At 35.0% G+C, this 21642-nt stretch overlaps 1 protein-coding gene across 1 annotated transcript; it reads right to left on the bottom strand.

Moving 5' to 3' along the window:
- Positions 1 to 11554: 11554 nt before the first annotated feature.
- Positions 11555 to 12973, bottom strand: LOC111025414 (lignin-forming anionic peroxidase). The gene is made up of 3 exons (XM_022303278.2): positions 12471 to 12973; positions 12213 to 12378; positions 11555 to 12118 (listed from the first exon to the last, which is right to left on the bottom strand). The coding sequence occupies exons 1-3, from the start codon at positions 12873 to 12875 to the stop codon at positions 11733 to 11735; spliced, it is 957 nt and encodes a 318-aa protein (XP_022158970.2). The 5' UTR covers positions 12876 to 12973; the 3' UTR covers positions 11555 to 11732.
- Positions 12974 to 21642: the final 8669 nt, after the last annotated feature.

Here is a 21642-nt window from a genome sequence, read left to right as displayed (position 1 = left end):
TGAATGTGGAATGCATGTGTGAAAAACAAAAGTTAACTAACGGAGAGTTTTTATCGGGATTGAGAGCTTCGCCCTTCTCTTTCAAGCAAGGGAGAGTGCCACGTGCTCTTTCCTCCAAAAACACAACTCTCTTAACTAAAAATAAAGTAAAGGCGAAGGGAAGATAAGCAAAGTGCTAGATTTTTATATATTTGAATAAGTAGTAAATAACTAAGTACAAATGGAAACAAAACAAAGCTCAATAAAAGAATGTAAAGTACTCGGGATTTAAAAACCAAAAGCAACTAATGAAAGCAACTCAAAAGTATTTAGAAAGCAACAAAGAAACACTAAAAATGATCAAGAGAAGGAAGCAAGGCTTGATGAATTTGGTGGAGAAGTTGCTGGAATTTATAGCTGTGCAGAATTGGTTAGGTAGGTCCTAAAACGATGGTGAATCACCCATTTCCAACTCTTTTGACTGACCAAATCGTGCTCAAACTGATAGTGGAACACTTCTTCTACACGTATGCATCGATTGGAACCACCAAAACGCATTGGAAGACGCGTTTCATTAAGGGCAAAGTTGGAAGAAAAACAGTTTTTCTGCAGGCTTCCCAGGCGTCTGGCGCCTCCCATGATGGTTTTTCCGTCTTTTTGCTTCTTTTGATTAATTTGCACTCCCAAATGGTCCTAAAATGTCATAAATACAATATAAGCCAACCACAAACCATAATATATGAATTTTGCATGAATTGGAACTCAAGCGATCGAGAAAAATCTGAAACAAAGCTGAAACGTTGTAAAAACAGCATCTAAAACCTTCTTTTTACGCATGTAAACAAGCGTAATCACGCGTCCAAAGCAAATCGAATGAACTTCTCTGCCAGGTCGAGATCAGACCTGACAGAGAGGGGGCCAATGTTTGGGGAAGAGAATACCATGGAGACGTGGAGGACCCCTATTGGTGCTCCAAGATGACTCGTGAGTCATGCCCAGCTCGGACGGCCGAGATCACCACCACTGGCGTTGACAGATGCTAAGTATGAGGGCCGAGGTGAACCTGACCGAGGTCCGACCTACCGGGAAGCTCGGTGGGGGCCGATGTGAGCTACTGTCAGCGGCGTGATTATCGGGTATAACCGTCGGTCCCGAGATTACCGGGTGTAACCGACGGTCCCGAGATTACCGGGTGTAACCGACGGTCCCGAGATTACCGGGTGTAACCGTCGCGAGATTAGCGGGACTACCACCCATAAGTAGAAGACTTCACTCAACGATCAGGTACGATGATTTCTGACCTCGAACTAAACTGGGAATCCGACCTATACTGACTTGATCGTCGGAGTGCTCACCCTTTTGTGCAGGTCCGCCCAAGTATTCAGGTCGGTCCGGAGGCCGAGTTCGAGCTGCAATCTGAAATACACTGTTGTGCATATCCTTGCATAAACAGACAACATAATTAAAAGCTTCAAAAGTCTTGGAATACGTACTGGTTCACAAAATTACATCGTATCCAACATGTAATTACAAAAAAATAAGCTTAAAAATTATTGTAGTAGCAAGTTAGTCCACAAAATTATATCATATAAAAAATATATGAAAATATTGTTAGAGTATCACGATTATGAGTTCCTTGCAAGTAGACGCATGCAGTACCTGTACTTCCAATTTGGTGGGAAGTCAAGGAATGTGTTCACCTTGTTGAAGTCCGCAAGTAAAGTTTCTCCGACTACCATACAGTCATCCTTTGCAACCTTATGCTCAATTACCTCTACTGGTTGCTCTTTTTCAACTTCCTTATAAGTTCCTACCTCATTCATCACATTAGGGGATGGTGGGTCGTCATTGTCCACTAGAAACTCTGCTTCGTCATGTTCGAGCTTGCTCCATACGCTTATTGCCTCACTTTGTTGTTCCCCTTCTTGCTTTGGGATCTCCACGTCATTAGGACAAACTGTTGGCTTCTCAGCTCAGCAGCCAATTGATCTATTCGAATCTATAGATTGTGTACTGCTGCATCATTTCGCGCCATAAGATCTATCATGTTGTGGCGTACTGTTGCTTCATTTCTCGCCATAAGATCTATCATCGTCTATTCAAGGCAAGACCTTACCCACTATTGTATTTGCTTTAGATCCCATGGTTGAGCGTACTCCTACTGAGGTTGTATTGGAAATTCTTGTGGGAGTGCATGCTCATATGGATAGCTACTTTCAAGTTGTTGCTCTCCCCACAAGAAATTCGAATGATCGCTCCAATCTTGGTGGTAGGAATTTGAATAAGGAGTGAACTCTTGTTGAATCCTTGGTGGACCTGGATAATAAAGAGATGTAGGATTAGATGGACAATATTCAAATGAATGGCAATTATCACCACAAATATGAACAAAAATATTGATTAACAGGAGCTCTGAACGAGCTACTGGATCCATTTCAATCACTCCTGCTAGCTATTGGCTCAATACAAGTAACCTCTCCTACTTTTCATTTCCTTCTCTTTTTCAGTTTTTTTTAAGTCTTTGTTCACGCTTTAACCTCTTGCAAGTTTTTTCTCGATCTTGGGATCGTATGGTGGCAAGTGCGGATTTGTGCTCATGCACTAATGCTCACTTTTGAGGTTAGATAGGGGGATATTTTCAGAACAGGAACAGTGGAGTGATCACACATAAAAACAATTTACAAAGAAATAAAATTAAAACAAAAACAAAGTCCTCGGCAACGGCGCCAAAAACGTGTTGCGCCTCTGCTTAATAGCTAGAGGATAAGTGCAAGTGCACACTGTCACAAGTAATAATCTGGAAATATTCCAAGTTCATCTCCACAGGGACTAGTTTTCTTTCAAAATTGATTTTGTAAACTGCTTGAATGAGCAATCGAGTTTGGGAATAAAAATTGGTAGAATTGTTGGGAACACGAATTAGAAACACGGAAATTAATAGGCCAACCACCCTACTAAGATTTAGTTCTAAAAGATGAATTACACCTATCAAATGTGCCCATAATTAAACTCAATTTATGTAAACTGGTTCAACTCCTATTCCGTACCACTTTTGGTTTGTTTAGAAGTTTAGGTTAGTGTTTCCATATGTCTATGCAACTCTAGAATCCTAAATAAATCAAGTTCCAACTTACGTTTAACGGGTAAGAGAGCCTATATCTAGGATCTTGTTTTAGTTCTTATTTCTAAGTAACTTCCCGTTTTACCTTGATGAGATCCGTTTGACTCTAACCTTTTCAGAATTAAATTCAAACTAATGTGATTTAAACAAGTGGCCAACAAGAAAATCAACTGGATAAATTAGATCAATCAAGATAAGCAAAAGAGAGCGTAATACGCCGTGCTCACTGATAGATGTAATTTAAATAGATGAACTAAACTCGTAGGAGGGTTGAAGAAACAATTTACCTACTCATGCAATTGAAAGAAATTAAAACACAAGAGAAGATAACAAAAGAAAGCATTTTAATTAGAATTGGAAAGAAAGTACAAAATGGATAAAATTGAATTACAATAAAATAGACAAGAGTAATTGTAGAAAAATAATTGAAAACAAAACTTAAAAAAAAAACTACAAAACTAAAGTAGAAAGGAAAACAAAAGCATGGAAATGAGATGTGTTGAAGTGATGCTTGGGAGCTCCTTTTATAGGCCATGGAGGTAACGAGATGTTGAGAAATGCATGGGAGGTTGGAACCAAATGAGGTTGTAGAGATTTTAGGAACTAATAACAAATCTTGGACCAATTACTTGGTCAAAAGTTGTTATTTCTGTTTTGACAATCTAGGCATTGAATGTGGCTGAAGCATTGTGAAGCTGGAACTTTAAAGCAATTTGGCTGGTGCATTCCTCTAGTAAGCTGGAAATTCTGGTCCTACAATGTGCCTGACGCATTTTGATCATCAATTTTCACTTTTCCTTACAAAATAAGCATATTTACACAAATTAGCCTTCATTTAGCTATAACTGAATTCCAAAGTCCCCAATCACAAATTATGCACATTTTCCCTAAATTATATGCTTGAACATACATTTTCATCATAATTAACTCCCAACTAAGCATGTAAAACTACTATTTTTAACCTTTAATCAAGTCTTATCAACCTGATTACACTAGTTGCACCAGACATTCAACTAACTTCTCGTCCTCAAATGAGTTCCATACATGTTTGGGTTTGGTACCATACTCTGCCATTAACACTAAAACATGTACAAAAAATGAAAAACACATTTAATTATGTAATATGTTTATAACAATTCACATGCATACATTCATATATATAAGTAGTTCAAAATTCAACATCCTACAAAATTATATTTTAACGCGTCGTACATAATACAACAAAACATATTTATGCATTCTACCATTGAGCAAACATCTCGTTCGCGAGGCTATCTCTCCATGCAGTCTATGCAGTAGTTGTTTCGACAAAGTTTATGCTATCTCCACTGGAACCATCAAATTCATTGACAACAGGACACACTTGCTCGAATGATGGATTTGGACCCACTTCTCTACATATCAAGCTATGTAACAGGCAACATGTTGTTATCGTTCTACACTGTATCTGGGCGGGGTAATATGATTTTTCTCGTAGGATTGCCCACCTTCCCTTTAGAGCGCCGAAAGCCGTCTCGATAACATTTCTTGCAGAATAATGTCTCATGTTGAATAGCTCTTTCGGAGTAGTTGGTGTTGGGTGTGTTGCCCTAAACTCGTAGTTTGTATTATGTAAAAACAAATGTATATTCAATAAAGTTTTATTCAATAAATTTGTTGTTGAAACATAGCATTGCATTGTCCAAATCCAATAAACTAAACATCCAAGGTTATTTTGATGTAATCGGGACAGTATATATACTGGGTATATAGTTGATATACGGGGTATATATTTGATATACCCCTGATATATGAATGGATAATGTCCCGTGAATAACCTAAAGGGTCTATATAGTATATGGATAAGGTTGTGTACCTTATCTTGGCAACACTATGGATACGGCCCACTTTGTAAATGTTATAGACGACTCGATCCAGGTCTTTCGTATGGAGACATGCGAGTAGGGGTATCTTGTACAATGAGTTTGTATAAGACCGGACCACGAAATAGGCAATCTTTAGATGTAACACCGTTAACTAATAGGTTGCTATTTCTTAGGATGACAAGACAACTCATTCTCAATCCTGAGTGAGTTATGGACTCCTGCCCGTGAGGGCTCGTCCTTTGATTTGTATGGGTGAGAGTGGCCCGAGTCGCCGACTCAACATTCCTACCATTTTGGGGACGAGACCGAGTGGGGAGCTGGAAACATAACTTCACAAGATGGAATTCACTCCTGCTCGACTTTAGGGGAGTAGATGAGTGTTCCCTTAAATGCTGACGTCGAGACTTGAACAAGGGGCCCCACCCTCTCATTGGCCGAGAGGGACTTCCGATTATTGGTTGGACTATAACCGGGTTGTTCATTAGAGGAGCAGTGGTGTTTAAGGAGTAAGATGTAACTCAGGGGTAAAACGGTAATTTGACCCAACTTGAGTTACGAACACTAGTGAAGGATTGACTCGTCATTAATGGTCGTATATCCATGGACACGAAAACATTCTGTAGTGAGAAGAGTGCAACTGCGGGTCTTTAGTGGAATGACCCATAGTTAACGAATCTAGATTAACTCGGTCAATGAGTTTGACCGATTAATCTTGCATCGTTGAAGCTTCGGATCTGTAGGTCCATTAGGTCCCCTTGCTAGCTCATAACGGGTAGAACGAGGATCAAGTTTTTGGAAGAATTTGAATTGTTCAAATTACTTAAGGGATTATATGTATATTGATACATTATAATATATAGTTAATTGTAAATTAAAACTATATATTATGAAAGATTTTAATTGAATAAGATTAAAACTATATAATTAATATGAATAAGATTCATATTAAAACTATAGGTTAAAAATAATGTGCATAAGATGTACATTAAAACTATAGGTTATACGAGAGAAATGTTTTAGAATATGATTCTAATTTTATAATAAATAATAAATAATTAATTATTTATGTATATATATATTTATTGATTGGATTAATACTTAATTATATTTATTAATTAATTTGATTAATTAATTATATATATATATATTTATATATATTGTTTATTATTATTTATTAATAATAATAATAATATTAAACTCCCCTGCAATATTGGAGGGGAGTGGGAGGTTGTGACGTGGGGAGTTACCCCACGTCATTGTTCTTCTTTTTCAAGGGTTGGAGAAAACAGAACAGTAACAAAAAAAAGAAGAAAAACCCCCACCAATTCTCTCAAGAGCTCTCTCAATCTCTCCCTCTCATTCCAAAGAAATTTTCCCACAAGAACGGTCTCGTACCCAAAGGATGGCGAGAAAGACATAGTGGTGGTGTTCGAGGGAAACTCGTTGAAGAACCGTTCTTCAAAGGTAAAGTTTCCTCTGTATTTTTCTTCTTTGAAATTCTATTTTGTATCCCGAAAATCAGCAACGAAGATCTGCTTCCGCTCCGGGATTCACATCCTTTCAGTTGGTTCGTTTCCCGCACGCCATTTAGTCAAATGGTATCGTTCTCCACGATATGGCACCAAGAATCCTTCAGAATTTGGGTAACCAGCATCACACAAATAATAGCACTCTGTGGTGCATGGATGAATAATTTTTTTTAATTGACAACATGGTATATGCTATAACACTAAGCATCATCTTACCCCTTGGGACATTTAGACCATTAGGTCGAGATACTGCATCTCTTAGAACTCTTGAATCGGATGCGGATCCTTCCCACCCACGCATAACAAATATGAACTGTCCATTCTGGGAGCACACATCAAGCACGTTCGTTGTAATCTCCACCTTCCTATTTCTGTACCTCGGGTGATCGCCGACAGGTACGTTCACTTTTATGTGTGTGTAATCTAATGCACCTAGGCAATTTTGTTATGCAGAGATACAAACGTTGGATAAGTGATTTTAAAACCCATTTCTATTAAGAACCTAGTTTATTTCTTATACCTAAAACCAGTGCCACCTCTCTCCGTTAGTAAGTGGCTTGGGTGTCTTCAAAAGGACATTGTGAAGTCTAAGTACGACATTTAGGACAGAGTTGAAATGTCTAGACACCGTCTCGCTAGAACTTGCAAATTGTCGCCTTACGACTCTAATCTTGACATCATGTGCTAGGATATGGAGAAAAATAGCGACCATCTCCTCGACATCCACATATTTAGTCGCTATCAACTCCTCTGTTCTCCTAAGCAAGGTACATAGTATAGCGAAACATCTCCTATCCATCCTCGTACTTTCTCGACATGATAAATCGTCCGCATGAATAAGTCGGAAGAAATTTAGTTGTCTAATTTGGTGTCTAAAGTGTGGTGATTGATTCTCTATCGTCTTTTGGCTCTTTAGTATGGTATCTAAGACTACTATGAACTGAGATTCGAAAAGAAGGGTTAAGCCGGTTTCTACAATATGTCTATGCTTCCTTTCAACCGCACCATTTTTTTTGGGGAGTGTGAAGGCAAGAAAATTGGTGAAATATTCCTTGTTCTTCAAAAAGATGTTTGAGGGCTAAGGATTTGAATTCTCCTCCTCCATCACTTTGAAAAATTTTTATTTTTCTGTCAAAATGATTTTCAACTAGTTTTTGGAATTTTGTGAAACAATCTAAGAAGTCAGACTTCTTTTTGAGTGGGTATAGCCAACAAAATCTTGAAAAATCATCTACAAAAACACACATAATAATTAAAGTTTTGACAAGAAGGGATGGGAGAATGTCCCCATAAGTCACAATGGATCTTTTGCAGAGGATGAGATGAGATTTCATTATTGAGTTTAAAAGGAAGCCTATAACTCTTACTCATTTGACAAGAATCACAAATAGAAGCATCATTTTTCCAACTAGTTAAATTAAGAAGTTGGGAATTATTCAAGAACTTTAAGGTAGTGTCATTAGGATGACCCATTCTCATATGCCATATGGAGTATGGGGCCTTCTTCGAGCTTGAAACCGCAGTAAACGCCTTGAAAGCTTCTTGATTTTGTTCAATTAAGGCATACAATCCTTCCTTTTTAGTCCCCTTGCCCAAGATTTGCCCCTGCTTGCTCTTAATCACAAAACCATCAACATCAAAACTAATAATACAATCATTCTCAGTTCTAAGTTTACTAATTGAAAGCAGATTTTTTTCTTATTTCAGGTACCACCAGCACATTATTCAAACTTAGATTATTTGAACCAGATTTTATTACGTGTTTTACAGTGTGTGAGATATTTAGGCCTTTACCATCACCTATATATAGTTTTTCAATCCCAATATAAGGTTTAACACAAAAAAGCGTACCAGTATTGCTTATGACATGTGTTGATGCACCTGAATCTGCATATAGATTTGGATCTGTTGCAACCATTTCATTGAATGATAAAGCAGCTTAGGCCTTCGGTATATCTTCATTTTGGTAAGTATGATCAAATCTCTTCTAACATTGAAGTGCAAAATGATTAAATTTCCCACAAATTTGGCATTGCACACTTGATTCTTTGATATTTGGGTTGCTGCTGTGTTTTCTTTGTGGGGATTGATTCTGATGTTGAATTCCTTCCATGATAGTTCCCCTTCCCTTTATGTTGTAATGTCTTCAGCTCCCTCTAGAAATTCCTTTTTGAGCATGAAACGCTTGATGTTGGTCAACAGCTCTTGATTTTTCTACTTCTACAGTTTCTGACATAACTTGAACCTCATGATTTTTCAAGGCAGCCACAAATTGGTTATATGTAGGATTAGGGGGCTTTGACAGTGTTATGCAATGGGAATTGGTAGTCGAGCTACAGGTTATGATTGGAGGGAAGCCCACTGGGCCGCGAGGGGCTCGGTCCCGACCTAAGCTCGGTCTCGACCCGGGGCTCGGTCCCGAGTCGTGCTCGGCCCACGGCCCTCCAGCGCTCCCCATCTTCGATCGACGATTTCGCCCAGGCCCTCCAACGAAATTGGGGTTAGCTACGGAAAGTTCTGGAACAACTTCACAGCTATAAGTAGCGATCCAGCCTTAGAGGTACAGGCATCTAAAAGTTGACTACATTTACGTTATTCTCTTGCTAACTTAAGCATCGGAGCCCGTGTGACTAGAGTCACACCGGTTTAGCTCGATTTGGTTTTGCAGGTACTAGTCTCGAATCAACAAGTTTTGTGGGTGCGAGGAGGAGAACCGGAGGACCGAAATCCACGTATCAACAAATAGTATTGCAACCCTAAAGTTTTGTACTTGTTTCCCAAGCCCCTTGCTAAATGGAATACCTTTGTTGTATCTTCTAATGGCTTCTTCATAGCTGCCAACTTGTAACAAAAGCTCTTGAATTGTTTTAGGAATTCATCAAGGCTTAAACTTCCTTTTCTTAAGCTGAGCAACGCTTCATTAAGATGAAGCTCATTTTCTTTGGTGATGGCAAGTAGCTGCTCTTCCAAAGATTTCCATATGTGATGTGATGTGTTGGTGCTTTCAAGCATGTTGAGAACTTCCTCTGTGATGATTCTCAACAACCAAGATGTGAGTAATCTATCATTGTTGATCCAGAAGTTGTAGTTTGGATTTTCTACATTTTCTCCCTTATTGTCCACAACAAATTCTTCTGGAGGCCTTTCTTCATAAAGATGTTGTTCCACTCCCATAGTTCTAATGAGGGGTAGGACTTGAGATTTCCATAGAAGATAATTGTTGGAGTTGAGTTTGATCGATATTAGGCTAGAGCATTGATGGAATATTTGGATTGTGAGATTAGTTTCAACTTTGGTCATGAGTGGACTCAATCTAAAATTAATCAAAGAAATTTTCGTGCAGCCTAAGCTCTGATACCATGAAAAAAATCTAGATCAATTTTGAAAGAAAAGCTAGCTCAATTCGAATTTCAAAGTGCTGAGAAAACCAACTTAAGAAGGCTGCACAAAACACTATAAATAAAAGGAAGGAGCGCTAATCGCTCAATGGTAGGTCAATCATCCATTCCTAATATGGAGAGGCTTTTAATACATAATATTCATAAAAAATAAAGAAGACTAATAGCATAAACAAGGAAAGAAAAAAGACAAAACAAAGATTTTGTCTTTTGCCATGGGTATGCTGCAGATTGTCATTTGCCATAAACTTTTGCTGATTTCAGCAATGATCTGCTCCTCTCTTTTTCTCCACTTGTGTCAATAACGAAAGTTCTAGCTGTGATACAAAATTAGCGAGAGATGTTGACCATTGGAGATTGAGGTTTGGGGGCTAGTAAAGATTGACAGTAGAGGATCCTAACCGCCAAGATTGAAGCATTGAGAACTGTTCTGTTTTAACACATACTACTACAAAAATTGAGGCTTTCAGCGATAAAAAAATGTTGTTGAAAGCCAAAAAATAGTCGTTGTTCAGTTTTTGCAACGAAAATCATTTTGTCAAATCTATCATCGCCGAAACACAGCTGTTGATCATTGACGATACAACGTTTCATCATTATAGCCTCTTGGTTTTGTGATGGAATCCCATGAATATTGATATGATATCAGAGTCAAAAAAGCTCAAATGAGCATCTGATCCAAAAGTGGGACCAGACCAAAGATTGATGAGCCTAGAAGAACTGTCATCTTAAGGGGCATATATAAACCACCTAAGAAAGATTTATAATATACATGACTACTTCTCTCATAGTCAATTAGTTTGAGATTGAACCCCAATGAATCATGATATGGTATCAAAGTCCAACAACCTCAAATGAGCATTCAATCAAAAAACGAGATCCAGAAAATATTAGTGAGTCAAAAAGAGCGACCATCTTGAGAAGGTATGTTACAATTTCTTTCTCTAGTTTACTTTCTTTCTCTAACACATTTCTCTCTAAAATTTCTCCCAATTTATATAGAATTTCCTCTCTCTAACATTTCATTTTCCCTAACTTTTGAATAATTGGAAACCAAAAACATAAATGAAAGCGGCTGTCATCGTGTTCTTTAAAAACAAGTCAAAAAAATAATTTATCAAAGAGGTAAAAGTATCCAAGTTAAGTTGTCAAAACAAAGGGGTGACAAGTAGGGCCAATATTCGTACAAATGTTACTTCCACTTGCACTACTTAGCATGTGAAAGGCTTCCATTCATGAATGCCGAAAGTCAGCTCCTTTACGTTTGACTTTTAACGTTTATAAAAAATTTAACAGCAACTAACCCTAGATAAATGCATTTGTATCCTACTAATTGTATGGTATTGTCCGTTTTTGGCATAGTCCGACTTTGGTTTTAGTTCCACCGTAAAGATCTCGAACCAATAGAGATAATTATCCTCTCGTATATACCATGGATCACTCATTTCTCTAACCAATGTAGGATTTTATTTGTATTTTCCTTACAAATCCAACATTTTCTCGCTAAAATTATAAGACACCTCGCTTTTTTTTATATATATAAACAGCATTATTAGAAGTAGTATGGTAATTGAAGTAAAATTTATAAAGTTATGCAGATTTCAAGTTAAAATTGCAGCTTTGTAAATTAAAAAGAGAACAAGAGATTAAAATATCTCACCATTTAAATTAGAAGTAAAAACATAACTACACTTTTGAATAATGATACCAAACAAAACAAGATATGAATACAACCGATTACCAAATAATTGTAATTGAAATTGAAATTACATAACAAATGAATAAATTGATTATATAATTATCTTCCACGAGCATAGACATCAAATAAAGAAAAAGGAACTTAGTTGACAGCGCCACATATATTTCTTATTTGGCCTTCCAAACCGGTGAGAGGCTCGATATCTCCCATTTTGATCATTGCAGTTGCAAAGTCAGATTTGAATGTTGATGGATTTCTACTATACTCTGTAACAATACTATCTGTCGATCCTCCGTTAAAGAGTACTTGATCTGTTTCTAGCAAACCCTTCCTTTGAATTAAATTTTTAAAGTAGTTGTTGTCAAAGGAATTGGGTGTGACCAAATCAAGTGGTGCCAAATTTCCATTTCCACCCGATGTTGGACAATTTCTTCGACGAGTGCTAGCAAATCCCGCATCAATGTTACTTTGATTGTATATCCTATTGCGGAAAAGAAAGCATTGGGCTTGTCCAATGGTATGAGAACCTGCAATAGATTTAATATTGATATACTTAATGGAGGTCCATGCGTACCAATAATATTTCGAGGAGATAATTCAAAAAGTACATGATTTAATTACCTGATAGTGCAACCATATCTCGTGCACTAAGGCCCTTATTTGCAAAAATAGAGATAAGCCTATCAAGGCTTTCTTGGAAGCCTGGAAGCTCACTCTCGGCAAGAGTTTTACTTGCAGTGGTAGAATCTCTTCTTCCAAGCTTTACTGTCCAAGACGGACCACCCACCTATTTTGCAATAATAATATATAATACATCAGGAAAATAATTTCTTTACATTTTAGCATATATCTTCCACGCATATGAAAAAAAGTACTTACAGCAAAAGATGCATCTCTTGCAGCAACAGTAAGAATGTCTGCACAAGATACCACACCAGGACATATCTTCTCAACTTCAGTCTTAGCCTTGTGTATCACTCCATAACCCCTTGCAGAATTTCTGTTGGGTGCTGCATTTTGTTCACCAATCATCGAAGGAGTATCGTCGAGCAATATGGACGCATCACAACCATGAACAAAACAGTCGTGAAAATGGAGGCGAATGAGAGATGCAGCCATTCGACGTTCTTGGGAAACAGCTTGCCTAATAACAGTTCTGATGGTAGTAAGTGCAGTGGGACAAGTTTGGTCGTAGAATGTAGAAGAAAGTTGGGCATCACATGTTATTGCCGAAAGCAACAACATGAACGCCACGGCAACTACTTCTCGCATTGCGGTATCCATTAGGTTGAAATGGAAGGCTTTGATTTGGTGATATTGAAAATGAGAGAGCTGATGAAGAGGAATGGAGGTGGTAAGGCTCTTATTTATAGGAAGAACAACGAGGGTGTGTGTTACCCAAAATAACAGCCGCCATTGCAAACCAAGTAAGCTGTCTAAACTTCATTGAAAAGGCCAACTTTGAAGTGTTGGATACAGAAGAAAAAGTCAAACAAAGAGCGCGGCGGGCAAGCGCTTAAATGCAATATTGGACCTTTCGGGGAACTTCTGTTTTCATACTGTAGAGGACGGCGTCCCAATATTTATTACAAATTTTATTTAGATCATTTTACTCTTACTTTTTCTATACAATCCAATTCTTTAGGTGCAATCTAGTTATAATTTCATGGTACTTTATGGTTGCAATACACGACTGTTTGATAGGAATTTCAATGTTAAGTTTTAAAATTTAGGAAAAATATTTCTGAAATTAAAGTAATTAAAAAAGAAATCCTTTTTAAAAATAGATATCTCTATGCCTTAAAAGCTGCAAGTAAGCCCTTTTTTATTTGAAATTTTATTTTATCCAAAATTAAACTCAGAACCCTCTTCAATAAAGTTGAGAAATGAATTATTATCTATTGTTTTCTTTAGTACAGCGGGAGTGGAAAATTTTTAATTCATTACCTCTTATCATCGAGCTAATCTATTGTTAATACTAGTAAACTTCGCTTTATCTGTTTTACAAGGATAAACTTGGAGTTACCCATAAGAGTGTTAAAACTACTTTTAACAAATTAAAAATAATTTTCTTTATTTTCATAGTGTGATATGATTTTTAAAAATAATTTAATGACACTTTTTAAATTGTTTAGATGACCAACTAATTACGTTTATTCTATAAGTGCTTCTTGGAAATAGGGTTTTACCTAAAAACACTTTGGTAGAACCGAAAATCAAAATTATAGAGAGACATAATAATTGATCTAATTGATTTTCTATGGTCAACCATAGTTGACATATATCTCCAACTAAAAAGTTATGAGTTCGATCCATCACCCCACATTTTGTATTAAAATAAAACTTGTATCTCTTACATTTTTTTTTTCTCATTTTTCCTCCCTAAAATTTTAAAACTCTTCTTTTAAGTTTCATCTCTCTAAAATTTGTTTGGCTAACATTTCTTTCTTTGTAACTTCTTTCTCTCTTTTTGCTAACAAATTTCTCTCTCTAACACATATTTGGCTCCCTAACTTTTTTTTTCCTCCACCTCCTAAAATTTATTATCTATATTCTCTCTTTTTCTTTATCTCTATATATATTTTAGTCTATCATATTTCAAAACCTTTCTTCTAATTTTTCTCATTTTTTTCTAATATATTTAGAAAGCACAAACATTATCTAAAACCCTTTATGAATTTTTCTTTCTTATAAGAAAGTAAGAAAAAAAAAAAGATGAAAATGGTCAGCAAAGTTGCATGTGAAAACCTTCTCTAATGCATTAAATGCTGCAAGTCAGCCCATTTTTTTTTTATTTGAATTTTTCTTTTATCCAAAATTAAACACAGAACTCTTTAATAAAGCTGAGAGAGAGAAGTTTACTTTGTCAAGAATGTGAGCCAGGCTGCAGAAACGCGTTATTTTATGAAGCAGAAAACAGTGGCTGACTTCATAACTTTTTATCCAAAACTTGTGCCTTTTTGAGTAAACACCGACTTTCACGATTGATATCAAGTCTTCCCTTTTACCTTTCTCGCGATTTTAGAGGGTAAAAAAGTATTTAAAAAAAAAAAAAGAAAAAAGAAAAAATGTAGAGCAATGGATATCAAATAAAAATTACTTTTCAAATAATCAATTTGGTTTTAAATCCTTTTTAAAACAATATGATTCTCTAAAAAGTGAGTCTACAGATGTGTTTCGGAGTGAGGATAAAAGGTGTGATTCTGAAAAAAAAAATTTAAGTTTTTCAGAATCATCATCAAAATACCTTCAAAATCAATTTAAGATAATTTTAAACTTTCCTAAAATAATTTTTTAATTTGTCAAACATGATTAATGAGAAGGGAATTGATATTTTGACAATGACAAAATATGGCCGGAATCACTTCCGGGTGTATTGGTTGATTTTCCAAAATCATCATCTAAGTTATATCTTAAAAATTAATTTAGAGTGATTTTAAACTTTCTTAAAATCAATTTTTAATTTGCCAAACATGATTCATGAAAAGAGAAGTGATTTTTATAATAACAAAAATGATTTTGGTCACTCCCAAACACATCCTAAGTGATTGACCAAAGAATCACTTCAGAATTATTTTACAATAACTCAGCATGTGTAGAATCATTTTTAGAAGTACAACCAAATAAACTTGTGATAAAAATCTTCTTTTCAGAAAATGCAATCAAACACACAAGTATTATAATGAAAACTATTTTGATAAAAGCAAATGTCTTACGAAAAAGCTATTTTTTTAAAAGTCTTTAAATTAGAAGGTATACCAAACCTCTCCTCAATTGCAACCGACCTATAACACCACAAAACCTCAACGTAGTTCAGAGATTGCAAGCTCTAATCTCTTAATAAAGGACGAGATTAAGAATGTGTAGTTCAGAGATCATTGCAAACTCTTACCTTAATAAAGAACTAGCTAAGGAATGTGTAATGTTAGGTAACCGCTTGTCAACTATCATCACGAGTATCACATTAGGAATGGTGCAACCGAGGAAAGCAACGGATAAGCAGGACCCATCATCCAATGCCCATAAATACAGAGACACATTTCATACGCAAGGATGCAGTTCTGATTGATCATCTCGAGAGTGAATACCTTGGACTATTATTGATTTGAGCCTTGGAGTCTTTTCTCTTCTTTGTGCAAGTTCATGCATAGCTTAGTAAGTTTGCACATGCGCATGGAATGATCAAAATATTTGCACCGTCCGTGGGAATCAACTAAGTCATTCATTCTTATCGTGATAAGCAATGGCTGACAAACATTCTATGCAATAAAGCAATAAAAGGTGACGAGGTATCGTTCCTATCATTGAGACCTTCAAAAACCCATAACTGAACCCCTCCAACGTGAACGATGATAAGTGAATTTTATAAAAGAATGTAACATGAAAAAAGGAAAAAAAAATTCTAGCACCACGGTGCCCGAAACCGGCACCTAGGTGATTCGAACTTGAAGTGGTCACTTTGTAAACACGTGATTGTAAACACAACTGCCATACCCAATCACGTGTTTACAAAATAGGCCGCTTCAAGTTTGGAGCGCCTAGGCGCCGGTTTTGGGCGCCAATGCGCTATAATTTATTTTCTTTCTTCATGTTCTATTCTTTTTGCTCGAAAAATCTCTAATGTTGTTTCCAAAGATTAATCAATCTTTTACCTATAAAAAAAAATTAACATCATTAAATCAACAAAAAGTAGATCCAAACTTATCATTTTGCTTGTCCTTGTCCTCAGCAAAGACCAACCACAAAAATATTGTTGAACAGAGATAGGTTGAAGCTTCAATGCTTTCTTACTTACAAAAGAAAATGAATGTAACAACCGGCCAAAATATATATATATATATATATATATATATATATATATAAATATTTAAATAATTATTTTTTTAGTTGTTTTGTTTTATTTTCTCAAAGATAAACCTTTTTGTTTTAGAAATTATTTTTAAAAGATAATTTGTTCTTAGAATTTAAAAAATAAAAAGTAAGAGTTTTATTAAATCTTCATCTTTTTATGTTAATCATTTTTTAAAAAGGATTAATTAGGGTTTTGTTATAAAAGCCCTTAAACCCGTTTTATTTTCTTAAACTGTTTGACCTAGTTTTCTTTCCAAGAGAAAAAGAAAAGGAAAGAAGAATAATTTTAGTACTTTCTCTCAAAGATCGGTAAGCTTTTTTCTTCGTCATTGTTTTAGTTTTATTTTTCTTGATTTGTAGTTCTTTAATTCCGTTTATTGGGAAAAGTTTTGAAGTCTTTGTTTTTTAGAATAAAAGATTGTAAGGACTTTTTACCGTAAAAGTTTTCCAAAATTTTTTGCTTGAATCTTTTTTATGAGATTGCTTTTGGGCTATTTTGAGACTCTTTTGTTGCATAAAAAGTTTACTTATTTGTATCCCATAAACTATAGTTTATTGTTTTGATTTTTACATGAAAAATTATATGTTTTTACCAAGTTTTAAAGGTTTTTTATATAGTTTTCAGATCTTTTTTTTTTCTATAAAAATCAGTAAATTGTTAATTGTTTTATGGAAAATTGTTGGAAGTTTTATTTTATAAAATATAAAATTTTCCAGATTTAAAATCCACAAATTTTCAATTGATTATTAAACTTGTTTTGTTGAGAAACTTTTTGTAAATTTAGTCCGTATTAATTTATACCGATTCTTATAATTTTAAAGGTTGTTATTATTGATTTTTCGAGGTTTTTTAACCCAGTTTTCAGATCTGGTTTTGTAGCCTCAAATCCGTACTTTCCTAATTATTTTGCATAAAAAAAGTGTTTTGAATGGGAAAATTGGGTAAATAAGATTTGGTCAGTAATTGGTTGAATTTTCAATCCTTGGATAGAATTTAAGGATTGATTTTGGATATTTGGTTGTTTCTATGCCTCTAAGTTGACAACTACCAAGGAATAAGTTAATTAGATTCGTAGGATTTCTGAAAGAGGAAAGTGATTTACCGTATCCCTTCGAAAAGTGTTGTAAGTTATTTACCGTATCCCTTCAAAAAGTATTGTAAGTAATTTTCCATATTCTTTCGAAAAGTATTGTAAGTGATTTGTCATATCTTTTCCAAAACTAAAATGTATTTTGTATTTGATATGACGATTCGAAATTGATATCTTACATATGAAATTCAAGTTTTATTATGGATTTGAAAACTAATTTGGCAATTGAAATTATGTTTATTTACAAAGTATTTGAAGTATTCTTAAATGATTTGACAAAGTTTTTTTTAGATTTATTTAAAGGTTTGAAATTGATATTTTGTTTATTTGTGAAATATTTGAAATCGTGTTTTGAAGTATTGATAAAGTTTGTTTTAAATTATTTTAATGTTTTGAATTAATTTAATATTGAAAGTAAGTATTTGTTTTGTATTTTATTTGAAAGATATTTTGATTGATTTGATAGGGCTATCCGAATATGCCATGATTTTGTTTTGAGGACCGTTTTGCTTATTTGGGGTAGTAGCCTAATTTGGAATTGATGGATTTCTATTCTGGCTTATTTGTGGGAAGACACTTTTGTGGTTTGGCATTCCTTGGGAATGAATATTCATGTGTGTGTTATTCACTCATATGGCCTCACACTTAAGTAATAGTTCTGTTTGTTCTGATCGATATTATTTCGACAACTCTGTTCGGGTCGATATTATTTCGACAACTCTGTTCTGGTCGATATTAATTCGACAACTCTGATAGAAGCTTCTGATTGATTGGTGTTACTGACGGGTAACCACATATGTTCTGTAGCTTACCCAAATAATGCAACCTTCCACTCTAATTTTTAAAGTATGAATGTAAGATTGTTTTGAATGTTTGAATGATTTAGTTATTCGAAAGTTTGAAAGTTCTACCAAATGTTTTAGAAGGAATTTTGAAAGTTTTGATTGAAAGAAAGTTTGTTTTGAAGGATTTTAAGTTTGATCGAATGAAAGTTTGTTTCGAATGAATGAAAGATTGTTTTGAATCATTAAAAGTTCGTTTTAAATGAATGGAAGTTTGTTTTGAAAGAATGAAAGTTTGTTTTGATTGACCGAAAATTTTATCTTATTTGAAGACTTTGTTTCTGAAAATCTAGTTTGTTTTGAAAGTTTTGAAAATTGTATTAAATATTTTTAAGGACTTTAAAAGTTTTGGTCTGTTCGTATTTTTGTTTACGAATGTTTTGAAAGGAAAATGAATTTTGAAATTCGATATGGAAATTGCTTATTGAGTATTTTCGTACTCATTTTTCTGTTTTCTAAATGTTTTTCAGATGAAGGATTAAATGATCGTTCTGGTAGAAGGTGAAGTTTAGCGCACTGGCATAAGTTTGAAAGTCATTTTCCTATATAGTTAAGTTAGTTTAGAAAAATTCTGTATAGAAATTGCTTCCGCTGAATAATTTTAGTTCTTAAAGTTTCTTGAAAGTTACGTTTCCGCATTTTGTCAGAATGATCGTATTAGAAAATACAGGTTGTTACAATGAAGCTAAGCTTAAGCACTATAAAGAATGTTTAACCAAAAAGTTAATTTTTCTCCATTTTAGATCCTATACCTGCACTACAAGAATTCAAGGTTTCGGCGACGACACATTTCGTCGCTAAAAGGTTAAAATTCGTCCCCAAAAACATTTGGCAACGAAAATAAGTTGTCACCAGAATCGTTGTCGTTGCTCGGTCGTGAGAGGGTTTCGACGACGACTTATGTTTTTCGTCGCCGAAGACCACCTTCGGGAATTAAAGTTGTTGTCGTCGCCGAAGATATCTGACAAGCAAATTAGAAGTCATCGCCGAAGATATCTTCGGCGATGACAGCAAATTAGTCGTCGAAGGACCTTCGGAGACCAAATCTGATTTAGTTGCCGAAGGTATCTTCAGCGACGACTGGTAATTGGTCGCCGAATCTAGCCTTCGACGACCAAATTTAGATGTCGTCGTCAATTTTTTTTCTTTAACAATATATTACTTCAATAATAAAAACCGGCCATAGATTTCAAATTTCATACAAAAATTTATAATATTAAACAAAAATTGGTTTTACAAAATGTACAAGAATACAACTAAAATTGAACAACCTATTCTAAGAAGTCCCAAAATAAAAAAACCTAAACAAATGAAAATGTCCCATATTATCATCAAATTCTTCACGAGAGATATTATCAACTTTTCAGAAGCTTTCGATACAGAAATGGAACGAATCTGAAAAAACAAATAACAATTAAACTTATGTTAACAAAAACACTTCCACACGTTAAGTCACCACTTCCTCAAACAAACTTCCAATTTTAACTCATTCCACATGTCAAACTAAACATTCAAGCTTTCCACGTGCATAAACTAAAAATGTTATTCTAACTTCATATGCATGAACTCAAAGTAAGCATTAAAAGTTAACAAAAACTCATTAAAACAACTTTACAATTCACCAAATTTACTCTCACTAAGTCTTAAAAACAGGCACACAAACTCTATCACAAAGAACTTAAAATTCAACAACGTTATCCAAAAACACTTAAACTCTATCCTTGTCTTTCTGAGAAAGACGATCCTCAAGCTCTTTGTCTTTCTGCATGAGACGGTCCAGAAATTCTTCTCTTAGAGTATATATTTCTTGAGACAGCTCTTCTTCTCGCTATGAAGATGCTACACTTGAAGTAGAACCTCTACGAGACTTTGGTTTGGGCCTCAACCAGCACCCTTAACGTAGCCTGAACGATAACCAAGAACTGTCTCCAATACTTCTGGGTCTGGTATCGGTTCACCTCCGTCTTGCATAGATGCTTCTCTAACACGCATCATGTCTAGTTGCATACATATTTTAAAAACAACAAAATGTTTACACATAAAATTCAATGCATAATTTGAAGTTAATTGTTATAAGATTTGTAAACTTACGTAAGCTGCTTCCACTCCTTCGACCCAACCTTTTGTGTAAGAGTATCTCGTCTCCCTGAACAAATCGATTTCGGGAAAGTTGTCACCTCCCTCTTCTTCTTTCTGCAATTGATAACACATAATTGTTGATAATCGATCTTATGGAATATAAGTATATGGCTAAAAAAATATTATTGCGTTGTACATTCTCCTTTGAAATAATGGCAAACGCCTTCCACCTCATACGATGGTTGAATGGCATCTTCGCCCTGTTGTGTTTATTGGTCTCAGATTTTTGCTAACAAAAGAAAACTTAAATGAGAATATATATTGAATATAAATTCTCAAAAAAAAGTATAAGTTATATTCGTAAATTACCTTCTACTCATCTGTCTCCCATCTATCGCACAACATGTTCCAATCGTCTGGTTTTGCCAACAACCGCTCCAGAGGATTGTTGCGTGCAATCTCAGGTGTGGGATAACTTAGGTAGTGTCAATCTCATCTTATTCTCCATGAATTTCATCATAACTCGATCAGATTCGTTGAAATTGAAATGACCCTACAACAAAAAAAAACATCGAATATATATTTAAGTGTTATTACTGTTGCATCGTAAAAAATGATAAAACATATTAAGTAATTAATCTCAAACCTTGAGCTGAGTTATAATTGCCCTCTTTTGAATTTCTTCGACCTCACTCCATTTGTTAACCTCGCATGTATGTACCCCGATCGCGATAGAGAATGTAGTGGCCATGGGACATATTGGTTTATTAACTATGTGGTCACATTCGATATGTACCTTTGCGTTCGTTGCACAAACTTCATTTTCTAGCTTTATCAATCGAGTATATCCTCGCGTGCCTAATCTATCTCTATGTTGCCAAATAGTAAACCAATTAGTTAAATCATACTTATTTAGTTTACATATATTTAAATTGACGTACCTGGAGGAAAAGCCGGAACAGGCGGGTCTGCTAGTGGATGCTCACGACCCAGTACGTGTGCCTCTAACTGACCCGCTTGGTCTGGTCTTATTTTTCTGTGAACTTAGACATCCAACGAAAAGTATTATATATTGACAAAACAAATACTCAATATAAATCAATTTGATTCATAATTTATCCAGCATATATTTAAATCAACATACTTGGAGGAATACTTATTTGTTATAGTACTCATCATCAACATCAT

Source organism: Momordica charantia (genome assembly GCF_013281855.1).
Source record: "Momordica charantia cultivar OHB3-1 chromosome 9 unlocalized genomic scaffold, Mcharantia_2.0 BLBB01000009.1, whole genome shotgun sequence".
NCBI classification, from domain to species: domain Eukaryota; kingdom Viridiplantae; phylum Streptophyta; class Magnoliopsida; order Cucurbitales; family Cucurbitaceae; genus Momordica; species Momordica charantia.
Note: the sequence above shows the minus strand (reverse complement) of the source record. Positions and strands in the feature narration are given on the sequence as shown.

Excerpts from the sequence above, each read along its gene's own strand:
- LOC111025414 (XM_022303278.2), bottom strand. The coding sequence starts at position 12,875 with ATGGATACCGCAATGCGAGAAGTAGTTGCCGTGGCGTTCATGTTGTTG. Across the intron at positions 12,379-12,470 it reads CAAGAGATGCATCTTTTGCT|GTGGGTGGTCCGTCTTGGAC; the intron begins GTAAGTACTTTT and ends ATTGCAAAATAG. Across the intron at positions 12,119-12,212 it reads AGATATGGTTGCACTATCAG|GTTCTCATACCATTGGACAA; the intron begins GTAATTAAATCA and ends AATCTATTGCAG.